Genomic DNA, 23,073 nt, shown 5'->3' with positions numbered 1-23,073 from the left:
ATTTATTAAGAAAGATGGTCACACATCCTAAAAGATTAATTCCTTAAATGTGAGATTATTTTTTATTTTACTAAAAAATAAAAAAATACTCTTTAGGAAAATTCCTTCCATGCAATAGTAAATAAATCTCATGTGGACAATTTTTTTAAATATTATTAAATTAACATATTTGATAAAATAAAAAAATAACAAGAAGAATGTTTTTGGTAAGGGAATTTATTGAAGAGGTTATATTTGATAAACTATTTGAGCATGCAATGAAATAAAGAATATTAGGATTTATAGCTATAAAGTAAAATATATATATTTTTCTCTTTCCTTTATATGTATCCAGTTGATTAGGACATGACTTAACATATGAATAGTACTTACAAAAATAAAATTATAGATTATCAACTAATAAGATTCTCACGATGAAATTCAAACTTATATCATTAAAATATGAGCTAATAATTATTTATTGATCCATCAACATTCGTTTTATTATCATATGATTCCACACTAACATTTTTTTGGTTATTAAAAAAAAGTGTGGTATTAAAGCCTAATTACTATCACATGTCCTAATTAAAAATATTATAATTATGATCATATTCTAATATATAATTAAGATCATATTATAATAATTGTAATATTTTAATATATAATTAGGACATCACCAATGAACCATATGAAATTAAACTTCATCTAAATGTAGAAATCATCAAAATTGATTTCGTCTTTAGTAAGAACAAGTTTCTTTTATATACATGATAGTGATAATAGGTAAACAATATCAAATAAGAAAACTTGTCATTTTTCACTTATATTTATTTTGTTGGTTGCTCTTCTCATTTATCTTTTTGCATATTGTTTTTCGAGTATCTCTTCACCTTTATAAATTGGGCTAACTCCAATTTGATATACTCTTCTTAGCCAAACTTATAATGATATCTTATACCTTTTGTACACTGAAACTCAACTTTCTTCATAATACACTAATTCATAATTATATATTGTTTATTGTGTTGAGTCATTTACCTTAATATTTTTTACCCAACATTTCTAATACTATGACCAATAACTACTTCATAATAGGTTAAGAAACTAATGTTTTTTTGGGTGTGTGTCTACCTCTCTCAACAAACGTCACTTACATGAATTGAACCATCTACCTTTTGATCATTTTGAGGATCGAGTGAGACTTTACACTACTAGACCAATACCTTATTGATATACTTTTACAACCTCTATAATGAAATGTTTGTTAGTTTCATTCTTGGATTTAATATGTATACACTGACAGTATAAATGTTTTTTACACTGTCAGACAATAATTCATCATTGATTTATTAACCATCATTGACTATCAAACAAAAGTAATACAAATCAATGGTGGATGATATGCTGACAGTATAAAAAACTTTACACTGTCAATGCACAGATTTTAAACTCTTCATTTTTATTAATTTCAATTATCATTTTCCCTTAGAAACTCTAGTAATACTATTTCCTCTCTATAAAAAAACATTCATTTTCAAGCATTGTTCTTTTGGGAATCAATGGTACTTAAGGACAAAAGTTGTCCTTAATTTGAATGCTAGGATATTGGTGGAGAGCCAATTAAATGAGTATAAATGTCTCAGATTAAATAAATGAAATCTACTAGAACAGATTGAAACATAAATTAAAATCAAATGTAGGTGCAATTACCAATTTAATAATCTAGAAGAGTTTGAAGATTATTTTTGCCTTGTCAAGTTACATCAAAGGTACAGAAGAAAAAAAAGGTTACTTTGTTGTTAGCTAGAATTATATATCTAAAGCAACAACATGGTCCAGGACCAACACTAACTTTAATAGAACTCTCTCTAGCCTTCAAAATCATGTCATTATCACATTTGATTGATGAAATTGTTCATTGAACAATGACAATAAAATATCAATGATCTAGCTCTATTGTTATAGTGATAAGTTTCTTATATTTATTGCACAAATAATGGTTAACTCAAAAAATAAATTAAAAAAAGTATACAACGTACTAAGCATATTTGCATTTAGGATATAAGAGTATGCTAGAAAATGAAGAGAAAAAAAAACAGAAAAAAAAAGATGGAGGGTCTACCATGAAGTTGGGAGAAGATATGTTTAGATCACAAAAATGAAAAGAAGGTCAAGGGTGCAAAGAATGTGGACATAGATCACATGTTCTCAATGATATCTCGTTTCATATTTCATACTAATCACATATTAACAGATGAATAAAAGAATTTTTTTTAAATACAATAAGTAATATTCTGATTTCTAATTGGGTTGAAACAGAGAATAAGACACTGATGAGAATGTTTGATTTTTGTCAAAAGAATGTAGCTCTTTTTTAAGTTAAAAGGGAGTGCATCAAATAAAGTTTTATAGTAATTGGATGTGTATTGAATAAAGACATCTTAATTATAAAATGATACATTATCTAAGTTCAGAAAATTTCATAACACTAAACAAGCCATGTGTATATAATCTCTATGTATATTAGTTCACAAGTCACTGAATTATAAAAAGTAGCAAAATTGATTAAAGGGGAATAAAATTAAGAAAAAGCTGGATTATCTTGTCTTGTCAACAACAACATCTACTAGCTGGAAACTTTTTTGATGTTCATATAATTTTCCTTCTATTTAAGGTCACATAATTTATTTTTATGAAAAGGAACTATCTTATGGGCACATGGTCTTAGAACTTGTTGTCTGTTTTACTATGAATTTGAGCATAGAGATATTTTTTTATAAAAAGAATATAAGGTTTTATCAAATGAAAGTTCATAGAGTGAACAAAAATTGAACCACTAATTTAATTGGGCCAAGAAAAGAGAAAGAAAGAAGTACTCAAACTTAAAGAGAAGTATTGCCCTCTTGCTAATTGGAAATTGGAATTGAGTCTTGGAATTTTGATTCTCATGTTTGGATGAAAAATTCAAATTGGAATCAAAGACCAATTTTAGGGAATTATAACATAATTAACTCGAATAATTATTAATTTTGATCCTTTTAATATTACAATTAGAGATAATATCGTGAGGGACAAAATAACATAATTGTCACAATAACTATTGTTATTTTGATTGTCGTAACTATCATTTACATCTCTGTCTTATTGTTGTGGTCGTCATCTCCATCACCCCTATGACCCAAGCACTTCATTACTCTATCATCTAATAGAGCCAAAATTTTATTATAAGGGGACCAAAATTAGATGATATTTAACTAACATGGACCTATTATATCAAAAGAACTTGATAATAGTTAAGATAATGTAGAATTACTTCAAACATATGATAGTCGTAATGTAGACATAGAGAGATGTAAAAAAATAAATGAGGTTAAGAGATTTTTAACCTTTTGATAAAACCTAATTAATACATATAAAAAATGAACAAATGAGGTTCCATAAATTATTTTTCTGTAGATTGAGAAAATAATTCAAGTGACATATGGTATAGGTTGGTCACTCTTATTTTTGCTAATATCACTATCATTATTACTATATGTTTCAGCCGTCCTCGGTCATTATCGATACTTCCACTCCATCATCATCATTATCATCAACAACAACATTGCCACCAAACTGTTGTTGTCACTTCACCACTCGACCACCACCGTGTAATCATTGTCATCCTTCCATCTTCATCACCACCAAATGTTACAATCTCCGATCAACATTATCATATACTATTGTTGTTGCTATTATAATTTTCATCACCAACTTCTCCACCTAGCCATTTTTATCACTATTATCATCGATATCATTGTCATTGCCTCAACCATAATTACCAACACTACCATCACGTTGTTATTGTTACAATCACCACTACCTTGCCTCAAACTATCACTATCATTATTATTGCTATTGCTATTATCGATTATCAATCACCACTTCCGGTATCATTGCCATTGCTATTATCAATTAACAGGAATTGAATTTAGAATTATATTTCTATCCTATGATCTTCTATTAAATTCAAATATAAATATGATTGTGGGTCAATTTGGAATTGGAACTCTAAACTGTAATTTTTCTTTGTTATTAAGGTTGTACTCTCACAAAATGGGTTATAAATATTTTTTGGATGTATGACTACCCTCCAAGGAACAAGGATTCTCTCCATTAATGGAGAAGCAAGTGCATGTTTTTGCAGTTGTTTGTAATGACAAAAATGTAATTTTATTATAATTAAAATGATAGATGTGTCATCGGAATTTGGACTGTCAATGCACAGATTTTAAACTCTTCATTTTTATTAATTTCAATTATCATTTTCCCTTAGAAACTCTAGTAATACTATTTCCTCTCTATAAAAAAACATTCATTTTCAAGCATTGTTCTTTTGGGAATCAATGGTACTTAAGGACAAAAGTTGTCCTTAATTTGAATGCTAGGATATTGGTGGAGAGCCAATTAAATGAGTATAAATGTCTCAGATTAAATAAATGAAATCTACTAGAACAGATTGAAACATAAATTAAAATCAAATGTAGGTGCAATTACCAATTTAATAATCTAGAAGAGTTTGAAGATTATTTTTGCCTTGTCAAGTTACATCAAAGGTACAGAAGAAAAAAAAGGTTACTTTGTTGTTAGCTAGAATTATATATCTAAAGCAACAACATGGTCCAGGACCAACACTAACTTTAATAGAACTCTCTCTAGCCTTCAAAATCATGTCATTATCACATTTGATTGATGAAATTGTTCATTGAACAATGACAATAAAATATCAATGATCTAGCTCTATTGTTATAGTGATAAGTTTCTTATATTTATTGCACAAATAATGGTTAACTCAAAAAATAAATTAAAAAAAGTATACAACGTACTAAGCATATTTGCATTTAGGATATAAGAGTATGCTAGAAAATGAAGAGAAAAAAAAACAGAAAAAAAAAGATGGAGGGTCTACCATGAAGTTGGGAGAAGATATGTTTAGATCACAAAAATGAAAAGAAGGTCAAGGGTGCAAAGAATGTGGACATAGATCACATGTTCTCAATGATATCTCGTTTCATATTTCATACTAATCACATATTAACAGATGAATAAAAGAATTTTTTTTAAATACAATAAGTAATATTCTGATTTCTAATTGGGTTGAAACAGAGAATAAGACACTGATGAGAATGTTTGATTTTTGTCAAAAGAATGTAGCTCTTTTTTAAGTTAAAAGGGAGTGCATCAAATAAAGTTTTATAGTAATTGGATGTGTATTGAATAAAGACATCTTAATTATAAAATGATACATTATCTAAGTTCAGAAAATTTCATAACACTAAACAAGCCATGTGTATATAATCTCTATGTATATTAGTTCACAAGTCACTGAATTATAAAAAGTAGCAAAATTGATTAAAGGGGAATAAAATTAAGAAAAAGCTGGATTATCTTGTCTTGTCAACAACAACATCTACTAGCTGGAAACTTTTTTGATGTTCATATAATTTTCCTTCTATTTAAGGTCACATAATTTATTTTTATGAAAAGGAACTATCTTATGGGCACATGGTCTTAGAACTTGTTGTCTGTTTTACTATGAATTTGAGCATAGAGATATTTTTTTATAAAAAGAATATAAGGTTTTATCAAATGAAAGTTCATAGAGTGAACAAAAATTGAACCACTAATTTAATTGGGCCAAGAAAAGAGAAAGAAAGAAGTACTCAAACTTAAAGAGAAGTATTGCCCTCTTGCTAATTGGAAATTGGAATTGAGTCTTGGAATTTTGATTCTCATGTTTGGATGAAAAATTCAAATTGGAATCAAAGACCAATTTTAGGGAATTATAACATAATTAACTCGAATAATTATTAATTTTGATCCTTTTAATATTACAATTAGAGATAATATCGTGAGGGACAAAATAACATAATTGTCACAATAACTATTGTTATTTTGATTGTCGTAACTATCATTTACATCTCTGTCTTATTGTTGTGGTCGTCATCTCCATCACCCCTATGACCCAAGCACTTCATTACTCTATCATCTAATAGAGCCAAAATTTTATTATAAGGGGACCAAAATTAGATGATATTTAACTAACATGGACCTATTATATCAAAAGAACTTGATAATAGTTAAGATAATGTAGAATTACTTCAAACATATGATAGTCGTAATGTAGACATAGAGAGATGTAAAAAAATAAATGAGGTTAAGAGATTTTTAACCTTTTGATAAAACCTAATTAATACATATAAAAAATGAACAAATGAGGTTCCATAAATTATTTTTCTGTAGATTGAGAAAATAATTCAAGTGACATATGGTATAGGTTGGTCACTCTTATTTTTGCTAATATCACTATCATTATTACTATATGTTTCAGCCGTCCTCGGTCATTATCGATACTTCCACTCCATCATCATCATTATCATCAACAACAACATTGCCACCAAACTGTTGTTGTCACTTCACCACTCGACCACCACCGTGTAATCATTGTCATCCTTCCATCTTCATCACCACCAAATGTTACAATCTCCGATCAACATTATCATATACTATTGTTGTTGCTATTATAATTTTCATCACCAACTTCTCCACCTAGCCATTTTTATCACTATTATCATCGATATCATTGTCATTGCCTCAACCATAATTACCAACACTACCATCACGTTGTTATTGTTACAATCACCACTACCTTGCCTCAAACTATCACTATCATTATTATTGCTATTGCTATTATCGATTATCAATCACCACTTCCGGTATCATTGCCATTGCTATTATCAATTAACAGGAATTGAATTTAGAATTATATTTCTATCCTATGATCTTCTATTAAATTCAAATATAAATATGATTGTGGGTCAATTTGGAATTGGAACTCTAAACTGTAATTTTTCTTTGTTATTAAGGTTGTACTCTCACAAAATGGGTTATAAATATTTTTTGGATGTATGACTACCCTCCAAGGAACAAGGATTCTCTCCATTAATGGAGAAGCAAGTGCATGTTTTTGCAGTTGTTTGTAATGACAAAAATGTAATTTTATTATAATTAAAATGATAGATGTGTCATCGGAATTTGGATTTCCTTTTGTTTTTTTGAAACAATTGTCTCTCCATTAATGGAGAGGATCATAACTCCTTTCCAAACAAGTATTGTTCCCAAGAATTGAATTGTGATCTTTAGTCTCATATGATGTTTAGGAATTAAGTCAACCTTACATTAGATCAATTTTTTGTTTGTTTTAAACTATAATTATAATATGATGCCAACTCAAATAACATATATTTGGCAGAAAGACAAATATCACAAGCAGTTCATTTTCCATCAAAGTTATATTTTCTTTTCTTTGTTTAAATTTCTCTTGCTTCTTGTGAAGGCTAAAAGCTTCACATCTTTAACACTTTGTAAAAGATATATTAACAAAAAATACACGTGTGGTGCTTTATCACATGAAATACTTGCATGTGATACCTTTATTTTCAAGCCATTCCCTAAGAAATAATGAAGGTAAATAAAGGTTGTTTATTTTACTAGCATACTTATGAATATAATCCTTACTATTATCTTGGTTTCATTAAACTACTACAAGCATGTGTATTTCTCTTATCATTTGACATACTTTTTTGTATCAAAACATTCGTATGCATGATTAATAAATAGTACTTATGTTTTGGCAATTAGTTTTGGTCTCTCATTTTTATTTATTTATGTAATTTTCACCCCATTTAGTTTTTGTGTGTGTCCAATTCATTCTCTAATTTGTATGATTATAAAATGAGCATTCACATATCTTTCCAACCAAAACATTACTAGCAATTGCTTAGTTGACCAAAGTATATCATTAATTAGATTAGAGTTATGTATTGTCAGTATAAATATTTATACATAACATCATTTATTTGTATTATTTTTTAAGAGTCAATGATAATTAAAATGAATAGTGGATAATGCAGTAATAATGTATAAAATTTATATACTGTTAGTGTATATTTTTTTTTTCCTTATCAGATAACAACAAAAAAAAGGGAATTTTTTCAATGAAATAGTGACCCAAAGTATTATATATTTATATGTTTAATTATTTTTGGTAGGGGCAACTATGGTAGCTTAAAAAACTCTCAAAGAACAGATCATGTGGATTATGACATTTCTACTTTCTTCATTTTAGAAACACTGTCCTACAACTTTTCTCTGGCCTCGTGTGGAATGTTGCAAATAAAATATTCTTTTGAATTTTTTTTCTTTGTTTGCATAGAAAGATGAGTTTTAAAAAACTATGTAGTTTCCAGCCTAGTACTTTATGCTGCAAGAACTTGTTAAAAATTTACATATATAATTAATTTTATTCTTTACTCATTTGTTACAATAATGCATGTAAGTATTATTTTGGATCAAATGATTCTGATATTATATATATATGTCAATGGATTTACTAGTGTATGTAAAATAGTATTTTAGAAAGAGTATGTTAGTATTGTACACAAAGATTTTTGGACAAAAAATAACATTCATACCTTAGTTGAAATAAGTTTTAATGATATGATATTTTTAATTATTTTAGATATTAACATGCATTTAATTATTGTAATTGGCAACATGTAAATTCAAATATATTAGTGCATATTGAAAAATGACAAGTACTGTAATATCTTTAAATTTGTTAATAATGCCTCAACTTTAATCACATCTTAGGTATATGTAAAAGTTGAATATGATATGATAAAATAATTGAACAAGATAACATTTGTATTAACTTGGAAGTTAAAAAAATGAACCAAATAAAGAATCATCTCATATGTTATAAGGATGTTAGTACAAAATTTATTATTGAGATGTGTTAGAAGGGAGAATTACAAATTTTTTTAGAGAAGATATATATTGAACCCAACAACAATATTTATAAGCAAATAGTAAATATATCTGCCATAATGACATTTAAAATGTATTTTTTATTATGCACATTTGTGTCCATAACTTGAAACCTATTAAAAAGAATTGCAATTAGCCACTATGACATGTATATTCCATCTCATCCTATGTATTAATTGGACTTTGGCTTAAAAAATATATATTTGTGAAGTAAACTAGAGTGCCCCAACATTGTGAAATAATAATAGGGAAAGTTTGTCTTCAAAATTGATGTTTTAATATTACAAAAAATAGTACATTTAGCTTCCAATGTTGAATCTTTACTTTATAATCCTTAAAGGAACTTTGTTAACATAACCCTCTTTCATGATCCAACATTTGCCAATAACATATGTCATCTAGAGTACAATGTCATTATAGATGAGGTATAATCACTTTAACATTAATCAAAAAGCTTGAAAACTGATTCTTATGAATCAAGAACATGAAAAAACTCTATTATGTCATCTATCACATTATTAATACTCAAACATGCTCTGAAATATTATCCCAGATAATTATCATCAACAACAACCATTTTCTGAAGGAGACCATTTTCTTAGTGTTGCCAGAGGCTAAAAATAATTACCAAAGCCAGAATTTGTGTACTCGTCCAAGAGTCGAAATGCAGGCAACTAAATTTAAGATTAATCTTCACAATCTGAAAGCAAGCAATCTTGGATTTGTTCCCTGAAAACAAGAATATTGGTATGTAAATTTTTATGTTATGAAGGTTGCCAGAATGCCAGCAAAAAGTTCCTAGCACCAGCACAAGTAGATTTTTCAACTTCAAGCATACCTCGGAAAAACCAGAGTCACAATAAATTGAACATAACAGAACCAATTTAGTGCAATACTTGGCTTAACTTATGTGGCATTGTGTTATGCTACAAATATGGTGTATTTGGTCAGAGCAGAACTCTAGGAAGGAAGGTTTTTCTCGTCATCATTTGATTGGAAAAGATTAGGCTGTTAGCGTTTATTTGGTGCAAAACTCGTGGCCTTTTTCATGGGTCTCTAATAGGAACATCGAGGGATTGGGAAGCTTTGTTAGATTCAGTTTCTATTTTTCCATATTTCTTTTATGTTTTTTTGCTTTGTTTATATACCTTATCACCCTCTCTCCTCGTAACTCTCTCTTAATAAAGTTATTCCCTTACCGAAAAAGAAAAGAAAAACGAAGGTCGCGTGGGGCACCTAGTCTGGACTATTACAAAATTTGAAATGCAATCAATTGATCAGCAAAACAAACACTCACCTGAGCAGACTCAAATTGCCATTGTTGGCTTGCTTTGCTCGGGAAAGCACTGATTGAGGTAAATCCATATAAAATTGCTCCATTGATATGGAATCGCTAGGAAGTATCTGAAAATGACAACTTGAACAGCAGGCGCTGTAAAAAATGTCACTGCTTCTACTGTTATCAGCATTGCTCGCATCAACAATTTCAGACTTGTCAAGTGGGCTATTGCAGAGAAGACAGAAAGATTCTGAGGAAACAGAATCATTGGGTTTGAGATTATATCTCTTTTGGCGTCTTCGAGTTGCCAAAGGAACCTTACCGTCAACAATCTCGGGAATCCTATTGAATTGGAAAGGAATAAGTTTCCCAGCTGTTCTTACAATTGTGCTCTCTCGAGATGGATTTTCTTCCTGTAAAACTGGAATTCAATTAATGACTTTCCAATTAAGTTTAAAATAACAAATTTAGTCTTTAATAAAATAGAAAGGAGAAAACTAATCAACATAAGTATGTTACTCTATCTCAAACCCTAATATTGAATACTTAAACTTTTGAGTTGAACATGTAATCTGGCAAATCACATTCCAAAAACAAGCAGGCATTACATTATATATAAAATCATATCTAGTCAATTAGCTTCCTGAGCCTGAAGTAGAATAATATTCTTCAGGGTGACCCGGTGCATGAAACTCCCACCTAATGGGGTCTAGGGAGGGTAGATGTACGCAACCTTACCCTCAGAATTGAAGAGACTTTTTTTCTCGGGCGGAAAAGTGCTCTTCAAATGAATTTTTTAGCCATAATAAGTCATTGTACATAAAGTTAGTCATCAGAATGTAATATACCACATTTCTGCATATATAAGAAACAACAGCTCAGATTAAAAAACTCATTAAACAGGTCATATGACATGCTTTCGTTTAAAACCATCATTAAATATGTCACCACTATCTATAAAAAGGGTATGGCACAACAAATTATACCTGCAATAATGCTACGAAAGATGAGACCAAGCTATTGATGGTAGAGCAAGGACCTGTAGACAACCGAAAAGTCTTTAGACTGCCCTGCCAAAGAGATCAGAGACATCCAGTCAGTATGAATCACGTAACTCAGTTTGGTAACACAAGCCTGGCAATACATGTAAAATTATGCAAAACCTTACAAAACTTGAAACAGAGGAATTTTTTTAACTTAATTATTTTATTGCATATGTAGAAAAGTACAAACCCGTCAAGGTGGCAAAACATGTTAATCTCTTGGGCAAAACAATCACGCAGAGGAAGCACAATGGGAATTTCCCATCTAGCATCAACATATTGTATATCTGCAGGTAGTGAATATCCTTGACCCTGTTAAAACATGAATATAAAAGCCCATTAAATAAGGTCATCATCTAAGTTGAATGAAACGGAGTTAGAAACGGGAGAAACAGATATGGATTACTATAACGTGAAGACAACAAGACTTGATTTTATATGGGAGCAATGTGACATGAATCCTAAAATACACATACCAAAACATTTACAGTCTGTTCCGTTCAAATAGTTCACATGCATTTTGACTTACATCCTATTCAGTTCATCCTTCAGAAAAGGCTTCTCGCAAGCAACTACCAATTCTAGTATAACGCTTTAAGCGAAAACAGACAAAGCTCATAAGAAAATCCTGAAATAAGCTGGTTGGTGCTTTGTGGAGTACAAATCAACCAACACTGAATAATAATTTGCTTGAACATATACTATTCATTGGGCAAGCTCATTCGTCACTCATGACAGAAAATTCTAAATTTACTACTACTGGTCTACTACTAAGGACTTTAACTCAGTCAAATTAAATAACAAACAAACCTTCACAGTGGCAGAAATCACATGGGAAGCAATCCTTGAAACGCATGATCCTAGAACAAGCCTGTTATACCCAAACTCTGAAGCAACCTGGACAAAGACAAAGCATTTCAAACAAACTCACTTTCAAATTTCAACTCTGTAAGTGTCTGTAATCTTCTGACTGATTAGAGCATGATATCTAGAATCAAACCTTTTGCAGAGCCAGCATGCGCAAATAAAGCAACATATCCTCCCTTCCTGTCGGATCACTAACAGAACCCACTAGTTTAATAAGCTTCTCCTTTCCATCACTAGAATCTGACGAGTAAACATTTTCAATGGGAACAATATGCAACTCTTTCGTTGGCGGGGCTAAGCTTGACACGACCGAACTAATAACCTCAACCGCCTCCTCCATTTCACCAGAAGGAATAGACAAAATGGCACTCTCATCAATAAACACCACTCCAACACCAAACACCGGCAATGACCTATCTCTACTCGCATCAAAGTTCTTCTGCGCCCTCTCTTGCATGTCATGCACAAACTGCAAAGCTACCCTAAAAAACATACTTCTTTTAATCACTTATACACATGTCAACAACAAAAAATAGCTGATGCTTCATCAAACTACAAAAAAGGTGGCCCAGTGCACAAGGCTACCACTTCGTGGGACCCGGGGATGGTAAATGCATGCAGAAACTGTTTATCGGATTTGAACCCATCAAACTAAAAGTAAAAAAATATCCTCTCATACATGTCATGCAAAAACTGAAACTATCCAACAAAAATTATACATCTTTATCATTTTTAAGCATAAAAATCAAATTTTTAAATTGACCCAATATTCTAAATCATGCATTAAATTATATATAAAAAAATAGGTAACAATTTTTCATTTTTTTACAACATGGCACAAAAATGGGAATGAATTCGTGTTCACCTGGAAGAAGGGCCACCGGAGAATGCAACAAGAACCTTATCAGTGGGAGTAATCATTGCATTTGAAGTTACAGCGAGCCTGAACTTCCCAAACAAGTTGCTTCGAAAGCAATCGGCGCAGAAGCGTCCATCGTCAACGCCGCCGTAGCCAGAAACGGCGTCGTTTAGCTTGCACTTGATGCAAATATTATTACTAGGGTTCGGTGATTCGGTTGGTTTAGAACATGGTTGTTCGTCTTTGTAACATGTGGATTGGCAACCGTCGCCATTGCACGCCATCAAGGTCGATTTAGTGGAGCTCGAGATTGTAGTGATTGTAACTGGTGATAGTTTTGTTGGGCGTTTTTGGAGCCCTAATTTGAGAACCGGTGATGGAGCATTAACGGTGTCGTTTTAGTTGAGAATAAATTATAAAATCTATATTTAAGATAATTAAAATTAGAGCTTACATATTATGAATGACAACGAGGCGGGTCGGGGTTGGGTTTGCACATACCCAAACCCGAAATTCAAAGCCCGAACTCAACGGGGTTGAAAATAAAATTACCATCCCCGAACCCGTCGGGTTTTGGGTAACCCGAACCCGAAAAAACCCAAAAATGATAAAGTATTAAGGAAAATATAATATTATTTTCGTGTAATTTTTCTCTAACATTTCTATTTTCTCTTGCATTATTTCATTTCTTTTATCTTTAAAGATCCAATAGTATGTAAAGTAAAATTAGAAATTACAAATAATTGGCAAATGATAGAAATTTCAATTTTAAATTGAATTACCTTACTCCGGGGCGGGTTCGGGTTAGGGTTTTTGTTATACCAAACCTGGACCCGAAATTTAAACCCGGGTAAAACTCGAATCCAATCACATTGGGTTTCCCCGTTAAATTCGGATGTGGTTCAGGTGAGTACCCACAACTTCGGTTTTTATTGTTATCCCTATTAGATATCCAATGTGAATAAAGTTTTTTTTTACAAGAGAATTCATAAAACTAGTAGATGGGTAAAGTTTTACTAGATCTCTTAAAATATTGAAAGATTAAGAGTTTAATTTTCGTAAACAACACTTTTGTTGTGATAGATAATTACGCATTCTCACGTTATATTTATTGTTCCTTTTTTTTCCTGACTTTTTTTTTCTTGACTTTTTTCCAAATTTCTTTTTATCTTTGTTGACATGGGAGCATATTGATGATGCCTTGATTTTCTAGTAAGATATTTAAATGGGATAAATATTTTTCCCAAAAATACAATTTAAAAATGAAGAGAATATTTAAATTGTTTGATCAAATGTCTCATACCATGGATATGAGAATGAAATAAGTAATTTACTCAACTTATAATATAATAAGGTTATCAAAGTCACCAACTTGTAAATTTTACCCAAGTTCACGATTATAAGATATAAGAATTGATGTTAAAGATATGTAATATAATAAGGTTATCAAAATCACCATCTTGAAGAACTTAAAATGAAAATTGTAACTTCAAGACAAAGAAAATTACAAGTTAAAGAGAATTATTAACTGCCAAAATATAATATTTGAACTCTCAATTTTATGGTATTTTAACTTGTATTTTAGTCTAATTTTTGATAAATGAGTAAATTACACAGACAACACCTGAGTTTTAGTGAAATAACACAAACTACCCCTCACTTTTCTAAGCTTACACAAACCTCCCATAGTTTTGTACTTTCATTACACTGACCACCCCTGTATAAGAAATAAGTGTAATTTTTTAAACAAAAAATGTGATAAATGCAATTAAGTTAAACAAAACATGATATATTGTGTAGACAAGTCTAAATAATATACAAATCAATGTATCTTTATTATTTTTGGTTCGTTACACTACATTATAAGAATGATTTAAACAATATTTCTTTATAATTCTTGATGCATTTTGTAACAAAAAATAATAAAGATACATTGATTTGTATATTATTTAGACTTGTCTACACAATATATCATGTTTTGTTTAACTTAATTGCATTTATCACGAAAGTACAAAACCAGGGGAGGTTTGTGTAAGTTTAGAAAAGTGAGGGGTGGTTTGTGTAATTTCACTAAAACTCAGGGGGTGTCAGTGTAATTTACTCTTGATAAATTGATCTTAAACTTAACATATTATGCAAATGAGAGGATTTTACCTTTTGGAGTGTTTGAACAAGCCAAAATCAGAAGAATCATTGTAAAAAGTCAAATTTCTGGACAAAAACATCGTAGAAGCCATACCTAATACAATCCCTACGTCAAAAATAGTAGACACCAGAAGTTGTGCCCAACGTAACCTCTGCGTTGGAAGAAATTGGGGAGAAATTTTGGCATTCTGAATTTTCCTAGTGAATCACCCGCATTGAGTGAAATTAGGCAATTTCGCCCAATGTAGGTAGGCAAGCTGAAAGGTCGAGCCTCAATTAGACGAAAGGTCGTGACCAACAAAATTCATACACTAGGCGAATCATGCAAAAATCAGACTCTTTAAAAGGGATCAAATTGATCATTTTACATATACAAATATGGCAAACACATTTGTAGAGTTTTCTTCATTCTTAGGGTAATTTAGTTGGAATAGAAGTATAGAAGCAAATGAGAAAGACTAGAGGAGCTAATTTATGTTCATTGAGGAAGTAAATTTTTCTTCTATGAGTTTAATTTTTCTCATTTTTATCTTTTGTTTAGTTGCCATGATAATGTGTAGCTAAATGTTTCTTTGTTGAGATTGTAAGTAATATGAACTTGATGTATACAATTTGATTCGAATTTATGTTGATTTGGTCGTGCTTTGATTCTTATGAGTTGTTGTATGTTTAATGCTTACTTTAAGACCAATACCTTTTTGTATGATTTTGTAATTACGAATGTATGAAGAAATTCTCATTCAAAATTTTGAATATAGTAGCTCATCCTATTTGTATAAATCTATCATATTTGTGTATGTGTCAGTATGGTTGCTAGACATAGAGTCGTATAAACACTAAATAACTCTTAAATTTGTTAACATTGTTGCTAGACATAGAAATATGTTAATGATTCATAAATCTTCATTTTGTTAGTGTATTGGCTAGACATAGAGCTATATTAATAAGCTACTAATATGACCAACACACGACGATTCGTACATTTGATGTATTGCATTAAATCTCAATTTCATAAGTATAATTGCTATATATAGGTATGTTTTGTGGATCATAGTTTTTCATCTTATAGGTAGAATTACTACACATAAAACTTTATCTACGAAGTTCTAAATTGAGTAAGACATTAGCTTTTAGTAGCATTGATGTCTCATTATTATGAAAGAATCCTAGGTAGATGAATAAATAATGTTGAATAATGTGTATATGAGATAATGAACAATAAAGTTCAATCTCATCATCTTTATTCCAAGCAATTTTAGTTCATTAAATATTTTTTTGACTAATTATAACTCATGACATATGAAATGATACAATATTATATGACGAAAAATGTGGTCCCACTTGACCCCTTTGGTGTGACATAAAAAGATATCCAAACACTGTTTTGAATTTGAGCACAAACTGAAAAGGGAAAGAATCTTGAAGCAAAGGTACAAGGTCCTTCACTTTCATGACATATAAACCAAAACAAAATCTGAAACATATCTCTGATCCACATCAACATGATCTTCATCACTCCCCTATCATGAAATCCAATTCAACCAATCACAACTCATCAAATTCCATCACAAAAAACCTCAAACAGATAGATATAGATTTCACACAACTTCATCATCCAACACATACACACTACTAAGACAACCTCAAACTTATTAACTATAATAACCACTAACCATAAAAATCCAATTTTTTTCATTTCTCATGTCACTTATGTGGTCATTTTCTCTCCACCAACATCAACACAAACCACATAAAACATCATAAAAGAGAAACATAATAATAATAATAAGACTGCAACTTATATTGTAGTAGCTTAACTTAGGGAAGAAAAGTTGTTTCTTTCTCTATCTTTCTCTTCTTTTCAATTTGGAAACTGAGTAATTTGTTTGATTTCTTACTTGGGTTTGTATGCAAAGTTGATTATATCAATGGCTTCTTTAGTTTCTTCACCATTTACTATTCCAAGTTCTAAGGGTGATCAACTTTCTGCACTTGCTAAAAAACATATTTTTCTTCATTCTTTCCTTCCAAAGAAAGCAAATTACCATGGCAGCTCCAAATCATTACATGGAGTGAAATGTGTTGCAGTTGGCAATGGCCTCTTCACTCAAACCACACAAGAAGTTCGAAGAATTGTTCCAGACAATGATCTAAACTTGCCAAGAGTGAAGATTGTATATGTGGTTCTTGAAGCTCAGTACCAATCATCTCTCACTGCTGCAGTTAGAACACTCAATAGTAATAGAAAAAATGCTTCATATGAGGTTGTTGGTTACTTGGTAGAGGAGCTTAGAGACAAAGAAAATTATGAGTCCTTCTGCAAGGATTTGGAAGATGCTAATATCTTCATAGGGTCATTGATTTTTGTGGAGGAGCTTGCCCTTAAGGTGAAGGAAGCAGTGGAGAAAGAAAGGGACAGGCTTGATGCAGTTTTGGTGTTTCCATCAATGCCTGAAGTGATGAGGTTGAACAAGTTGGGTTCTTTCAGCATGTCACAGCTTGGACAATCCAAAAGCCCTTTTTTTCAGCTTTTCAAGAGGAATAAGCAGCAATCTGCAGGGTTTGCTGATAGCATGTTGAAGCTTGTGAGGACATTACCAAAGGTTTTGAAGTATTTGCCAAGTGATAAGGCTCAAGATGCTAGGCTCTATATATTGAGTCTGCAGTTTTGGCTTGGAGGGTCACCTGATAACTTGCAGAATTTTCTGAAAATGATTACTGGGTCTTATGTTCCGGCACTGAAGGGTACAAAGATTGAGTATTCGGAGCCAGTTTTGTACTTGGACAGTGGTATTTGGCACCCTCTTGCTCCTTGTATGTATGAGGATGTGAAGGAGTATTTGAATTGGTATGGAACTCGAAGGGACACCAATGAGAAGCTGAAGAGTCCGAACACGCCTGTGATCGGTTTGGTTTTGCAAAGGAGTCATATTGTGACTGGGGATGATGGTCACTATGTGGCTGTGATCATGGAACTTGAGGCTAAAGGTGCTAAGGTTATTCCAATTTTCGCTGGTGGTCTTGATTTTTCAGGGCCGGTCGAGAGGTACTTGATTGATCCGGTGACGAAGAAACCATTTGTGAATTCTGTAATATCGCTTACAGGGTTTGCTCTTGTTGGAGGCCCTGCTAGGCAGGATCATCCGAGAGCGATCGAGGCTTTGAGGAAGCTTGATGTTCCTTACATTGTTGCAGTGCCTCTTGTGTTTCAGACAACAGAAGAGTGGCTGAATAGTACACTTGGTCTGCATCCTGTACAGGTTGCTCTTCAAGTTGCTCTTCCAGAGCTCGATGGAGGCATGGAGCCGATTGTTTTTGCTGGTCGCGATCCCAGAACAGGTTACAATAACGCTTTTTCTTTATATCATGTGCTATAAGCATTCTCAATAGTTCATTACATTCCCTACTAACCAATCAAAAACTTAGTTTCATGAGTATCTAATGAGTAGTATGAATAGATAATTAGGAGCGTCAATAGCAACACGCGACATCCTTCAATACAAACTGCACTTACTAAATTTATGACTCCTATTGTGAATGTCTTAAGTTTGTCGAATAAACATTTATATTAAAGAGGAATCCAACATATTTTTTCCTTTTTCATACTTTCAGCAGCATGCATATCCTTCTTTATTTTTCACCCTTTGTTACACTAGCCAGTAACCACTTTATTTTGACAAAATTCTATGCTGTTTATTGTCGATATGTTTTTAGGAAAATCTCATGCTCTTCATAAGAGAGTGGAACAACTCTGCACTAGGGCAATCAGATGGGCTGAATTGACAAGAAAATCAAAGGTATTTTACCGTTTTTCGATTCAGTAAATATACATATCCCGTTCAAATACAATCTTAACCGAACCAACTTGACTTTCGTTCTTTGACATTATAATTGATAATCGTGGAGTTGAACTGTCAAAGATCAATGAGAACAATCCTGTTCACATATTTATTTCATTGTTTAATTTTCCTGTTTGGAAAGATATATTCAACATGGAAATAATAATACAAGGAAGATTGAAGCTGAAATTCACTATGACATAGTGTTATGTTTTCCATGTTTTTTATGGAGTCCATTACAGTGAATTAGAACATAATCTTTTAGTTCATTTATTTGGCATCCAAAAGAGAGGCAGGGACCAAGATTTTCTAATAATGAAAGGAAAATTTCTACTATGCTGTATATTGAACTCTTATATATGACTGAACCTCTAATAGTTCAATCTCCTCCTTTCTTTTTCTTTATGTTTCTCTTCCCTTTTTGAATAGAATGTTATATCGCTAATTGCTTTTCCAACCATAATACTAGGGAATAACAAAAGCTTCTTCTCAACATTTTATGTTGTGGAATGTGGAGCATACTCGTGTTTTCATTTCATTGTTAACCTTTGTCTTCCTTAACTATAAGAATCTAGCCGAACCTGATGATCTTTTATATAAATGTTCACATTTGAGATTTTTTCTCCTTTATTTCGTCTATTTCTCATTGTACACTAACATCGGTTTGTATGTATGTGTCTGCATTTTACATTTGCAGCATATTCCGTTAGAGTAGTCTGACTTTGATTATTGAGATTCTCATATGATAAATACATGTACTCGTGCAGGCTGAGAAGAAACTAGCAATTACGGTCTTCAGTTTTCCTCCAGACAAAGGAAACGTGGGAACCGCGGCTTACCTCAATGTCTTTTCCTCTATTTACTCTGTTCTGAAAGACCTCAAGAGGGACGGTTACAATGTCGATGGTCTTCCAGAGACTTCAGAAGCTTTGATCGAAGAAGTTATACATGACAAAGAAGCTCAATTCAGCAGCCCAAATCTGAATGTTGCTTACAAAATGAACGTTCGCGAGTACCAAAAGCTGACCCCCTATTCCACTGCATTAGAAGAAAATTGGGGAAAACCCCCCGGCAATCTGAATGCAGATGGAGAGAATCTATTGGTATATGGGAAACAGTATGGTAATGTCTTCATAGGTGTTCAGCCGACATTTGGCTACGAAGGGGATCCTATGAGGCTTCTTTTCTCCAAATCTGCCAGCCCGCATCATGGGTTTGCAGCATATTACTCATTTGTTGAGAAAATTTTCAAAGCCGATGCTGTTCTTCATTTTGGAACACATGGTTCTCTTGAATTCATGCCTGGAAAGCAGGTTGGGATGAGTGATGTATGTTTCCCGGATAGTCTGATCGGGAATATTCCAAATGTATATTACTATGCTGCAAACAACCCTTCTGAGGCCACCATAGCTAAGCGCAGGAGCTATGCTAACACAATTAGCTATCTGACTCCTCCAGCAGAAAATGCCGGACTATACAAAGGTCTTAAGCAGTTAAGTGAGCTCATCTCCTCATACCAGTCCCTCAAGGACACAGGCCGTGGCCAACAAATTGTGAGTTCGATTATCAGCACAGCTAGACAATGTAATCTCGACAAGGACGTGGAACTGCCAGATGAGAGTGTGGAGCTCCCAGCCAAAGAGCGCGACCTTGTAGTTGGAAAGGTATATTCCAAGATCATGGAGATTGAGTCTCGTCTGTTACCTTGCGGACTTCATGTCATCGGGGAACCTCCCTCAGCTTTGGAAGCAGTTGCTACACTTGTGAATATTGCTGCACTTGATCGTCCTGAAGAGGGAATTTCTTGTCTCCCGGCAATACTAGCTGCGACTCAAGGAAGAGATATAGAGGATCTTTACAGAGGGAGCGACAAAGGAATACTAAAGGATGTAGAGCTTCTTCGTCAAATAACTGATACATCACGTGGAGCAATTACAGCCTTCGTGCAGCGCGCTACTAATGATAAGGGTCAAGTTGTCGATGTAGCTGATAGACTTAGCTCAATCCTTGGATTTGGCATAAATGAGCCATGGATTCAGTACTTGTCAGACACCAAGTTTTACCGAGCTGATAGGGATAAACTAAGAACCTTGTTTGAGTTCTTGGGTGAATGTTTGAAGTTGATTGTGGCTGATAATGAATTGGGAAGTTTAAAACAAGCATTGGAGGGTAAATATGTGGAGCCTGGCCCCGGTGGGGACCCGATTAGAAATCCTAAAGTTCTGCCAACAGGAAAGAATATTCATGCCCTTGACCCGCAATCTATTCCTACGACCGCAGCAATGCAGAGTGCCATGGTAGTGGTAGATAGGTTGATTGAGAGGCAGAAAGCCGATAATGGGGGAAAATATCCTGAGACGGTTGCACTTGTATTGTGGGGAACAGATAATATTAAAACATATGGTGAATCTTTGGGTCAGGTCTTGTGGATGATTGGTGTAAGGCCAGTAGCTGATACCTTTGGTAGGGTAAACCGGGTGGAACCTGTAAGTATCGAAGAGCTCGGAAGGCCTAGGATTGATGTTGTCGTTAATTGCTCAGGAGTGTTCAGAGACCTTTTCATCAATCAGGTAAACTTTTGCTTTCAATAAATGACTAATCTTTGTGTTCCATCATTGATTGAAGTACTCTCAGCTTTGTTCAAAATAGCTACTTGAACACTTCATATTCCAACTGGCTTAGGAATACTTCATCATTTTCTCTCCATCTGAAAAACTAAAATCTTTGCTTCATAGCATATTCATTGATTCATCACAAACTCTAACGATGCTTGGGATACAGTTTCGTATAAGAACTATCTTTCATCTTATTTTACTAGAATGTTTGTTTCTCCATTGCTTTGGTTGCTCATATTTTTGTATAACTTTTCCGCAGATGAATCTTCTGGATAGAGCAGTGAAGATGGTAGCTGAATTAGATGAACCACCAGAGCAAAACTATGTGAGGAAGCATGCATTAGAGCAAGCTCAAGCCCTTGGAGTTGATGTTCGCGAAGCAGCAACAAGGATCTTCTCCAATGCCTCAGGATCCTACTCGTCAAACATAAACCTGGCCGTGGAGAATTCTTCATGGAATGATGAGAAGCAACTCCAGGACATGTACCTTAGCCGAAAGTCCTTTGCTTTTGATAGCGACGCTCCTGGTGTGGGTATGACTGAAAAAAGAAAAGTCTTTGAGATGGCTCTGAGCACTGCAGATGCCACATTCCAAAACCTCGACTCATCAGAAATTTCACTCACTGATGTTAGTCATTACTTTGACTCGGACCCAACTAATCTTGTTCAAAATCTAAGGAAAGATGGGAAGAAGCCTAGCGCATACGTCGCTGACACTACCACAGCTAATGCTCAGGTATAGATTATTCCATAATTCTCACATTTCCAAGCTTGGTTTACGAGTTTCTCGAACTAGAACGATCCTCAAACTTATATTGAGTATTGACTATATTATAGATGTCATTAGATTTCATGTTACCTTATGGATATATTCCTTTCAGGTACGTACCCTTTCCGAGACAGTTAGGCTTGATGCGCGTACCAAATTGTTGAACCCCAAGTGGTATGAAGGCATGTTGTCTAGTGGTTACGAGGGAGTTCGCGAGATTGAGAAGAGACTTACTAATACTGTCGGGTGGAGTGCAACTTCAGGACAAGTTGACAACTGGGTGTATGAAGAAGCCAACACAACTTTCATTCAAGATGAGCAAATGCTGAACAAACTCATGAACACAAATCCAAACTCCTTCCGGAAGCTGATCCAAACATTCTTGGAAGCCAATGGGCGCGGCTATTGGGAGACATCCGAACAAAATATCGAGAAGCTAAGGCAGTTGTACTCAGAAGTTGAAGACAAGATTGAAGGCGTTGATCGTTGAACTGATACCCATCGTCGAGAAGTATATACAACAGTTAAGAAATTCCAACTGCCGAGTTACATATGCCAACATTGTTCCGGAGATTCTTCAAACTTCGGATTGATATTTGATGTTAATAGCATCCTTTTAATGTGATTTTGTTTCTCATTTTTGGAGATTAAGTCTCCTTTGTGCAGTTGTGAACTATAACCCTGTGAACAAATAAAGCTTCTTGTTCAAAGTTAATGGCTGGCCTATATCTCAGATTATATATATAAAGGTGACTTTTGAATAAAAAAGTTAATTTTAATATACATAATCTTATATTCACATATTAA

At 32.9% G+C, this 23,073-nt stretch overlaps 2 protein-coding genes across 2 annotated transcripts; one reads left to right on the top strand and one right to left on the bottom strand.

Annotated features, from left to right (window-relative positions):
* LOC109348205 (cytoplasmic tRNA 2-thiolation protein 2) lies at positions 9,182-13,291 on the bottom strand. Its single transcript, XM_019588495.1, has 7 exons — positions 12,905-13,291; positions 12,173-12,521; positions 11,983-12,069; positions 11,363-11,484; positions 11,116-11,194; positions 10,148-10,542; positions 9,182-9,579 (listed from the first exon to the last, which is right to left on the bottom strand). The coding sequence occupies exons 1-7, from the start codon at positions 13,180-13,182 to the stop codon at positions 9,537-9,539; spliced, it is 1,353 nt and encodes a 450-aa protein (XP_019444040.1). The 5' UTR covers positions 13,183-13,291; the 3' UTR covers positions 9,182-9,536.
* LOC109348203 (magnesium-chelatase subunit ChlH, chloroplastic-like) lies at positions 16,705-22,981 on the top strand. The gene is made up of 5 exons (XM_019588493.1): positions 16,705-18,382; positions 18,758-18,840; positions 19,650-21,452; positions 21,757-22,233; positions 22,379-22,981. Exons 1-5 carry the CDS (start codon positions 16,972-16,974, stop codon positions 22,754-22,756), a joined length of 4,152 nt encoding a protein of 1,383 aa, XP_019444038.1. The 5' UTR covers positions 16,705-16,971; the 3' UTR covers positions 22,757-22,981.

The sequence above is a fragment of the Lupinus angustifolius genome, chromosome LG05 (genome assembly GCF_001865875.1).
Source record: "Lupinus angustifolius cultivar Tanjil chromosome LG05, LupAngTanjil_v1.0, whole genome shotgun sequence".
NCBI classification, from domain to species: Eukaryota; Viridiplantae; Streptophyta; class Magnoliopsida; order Fabales; family Fabaceae; genus Lupinus; species Lupinus angustifolius.
The sequence above is the reverse complement of the archived record's forward strand: the minus strand, read 5'-3'. Positions and strand labels throughout refer to the sequence as shown.

Coding starts and splice junctions, on each gene's coding strand:
- LOC109348205 (XM_019588495.1), bottom strand. CDS start 13,182: ATGGCGTGCAATGGCGACGGTTGCCAATCCACATGTTACAAAGACGAA. Junction 11,485..11,982: donor TGATTTCTGCCACTGTGAAG/GTTTGTTTGTTA, acceptor ATGTTTTAACAG/GGTCAAGGATATTCACTACC. Junction 11,195..11,362: donor ATGTTTTGCCACCTTGACGG/GTTTGTACTTTT, acceptor TTGGCAGGGCAG/TCTAAAGACTTTTCGGTTGT.
- LOC109348203 (XM_019588493.1), top strand. CDS start 16,972: ATGGCTTCTTTAGTTTCTTCACCATTTACTATTCCAAGTTCTAAGGGT. Junction 18,383..18,757: donor TGGTCGCGATCCCAGAACAG/GTTACAATAACG, acceptor ATATGTTTTTAG/GAAAATCTCATGCTCTTCAT. Junction 18,841..19,649: donor AATTGACAAGAAAATCAAAG/GTATTTTACCGT, acceptor GTACTCGTGCAG/GCTGAGAAGAAACTAGCAAT.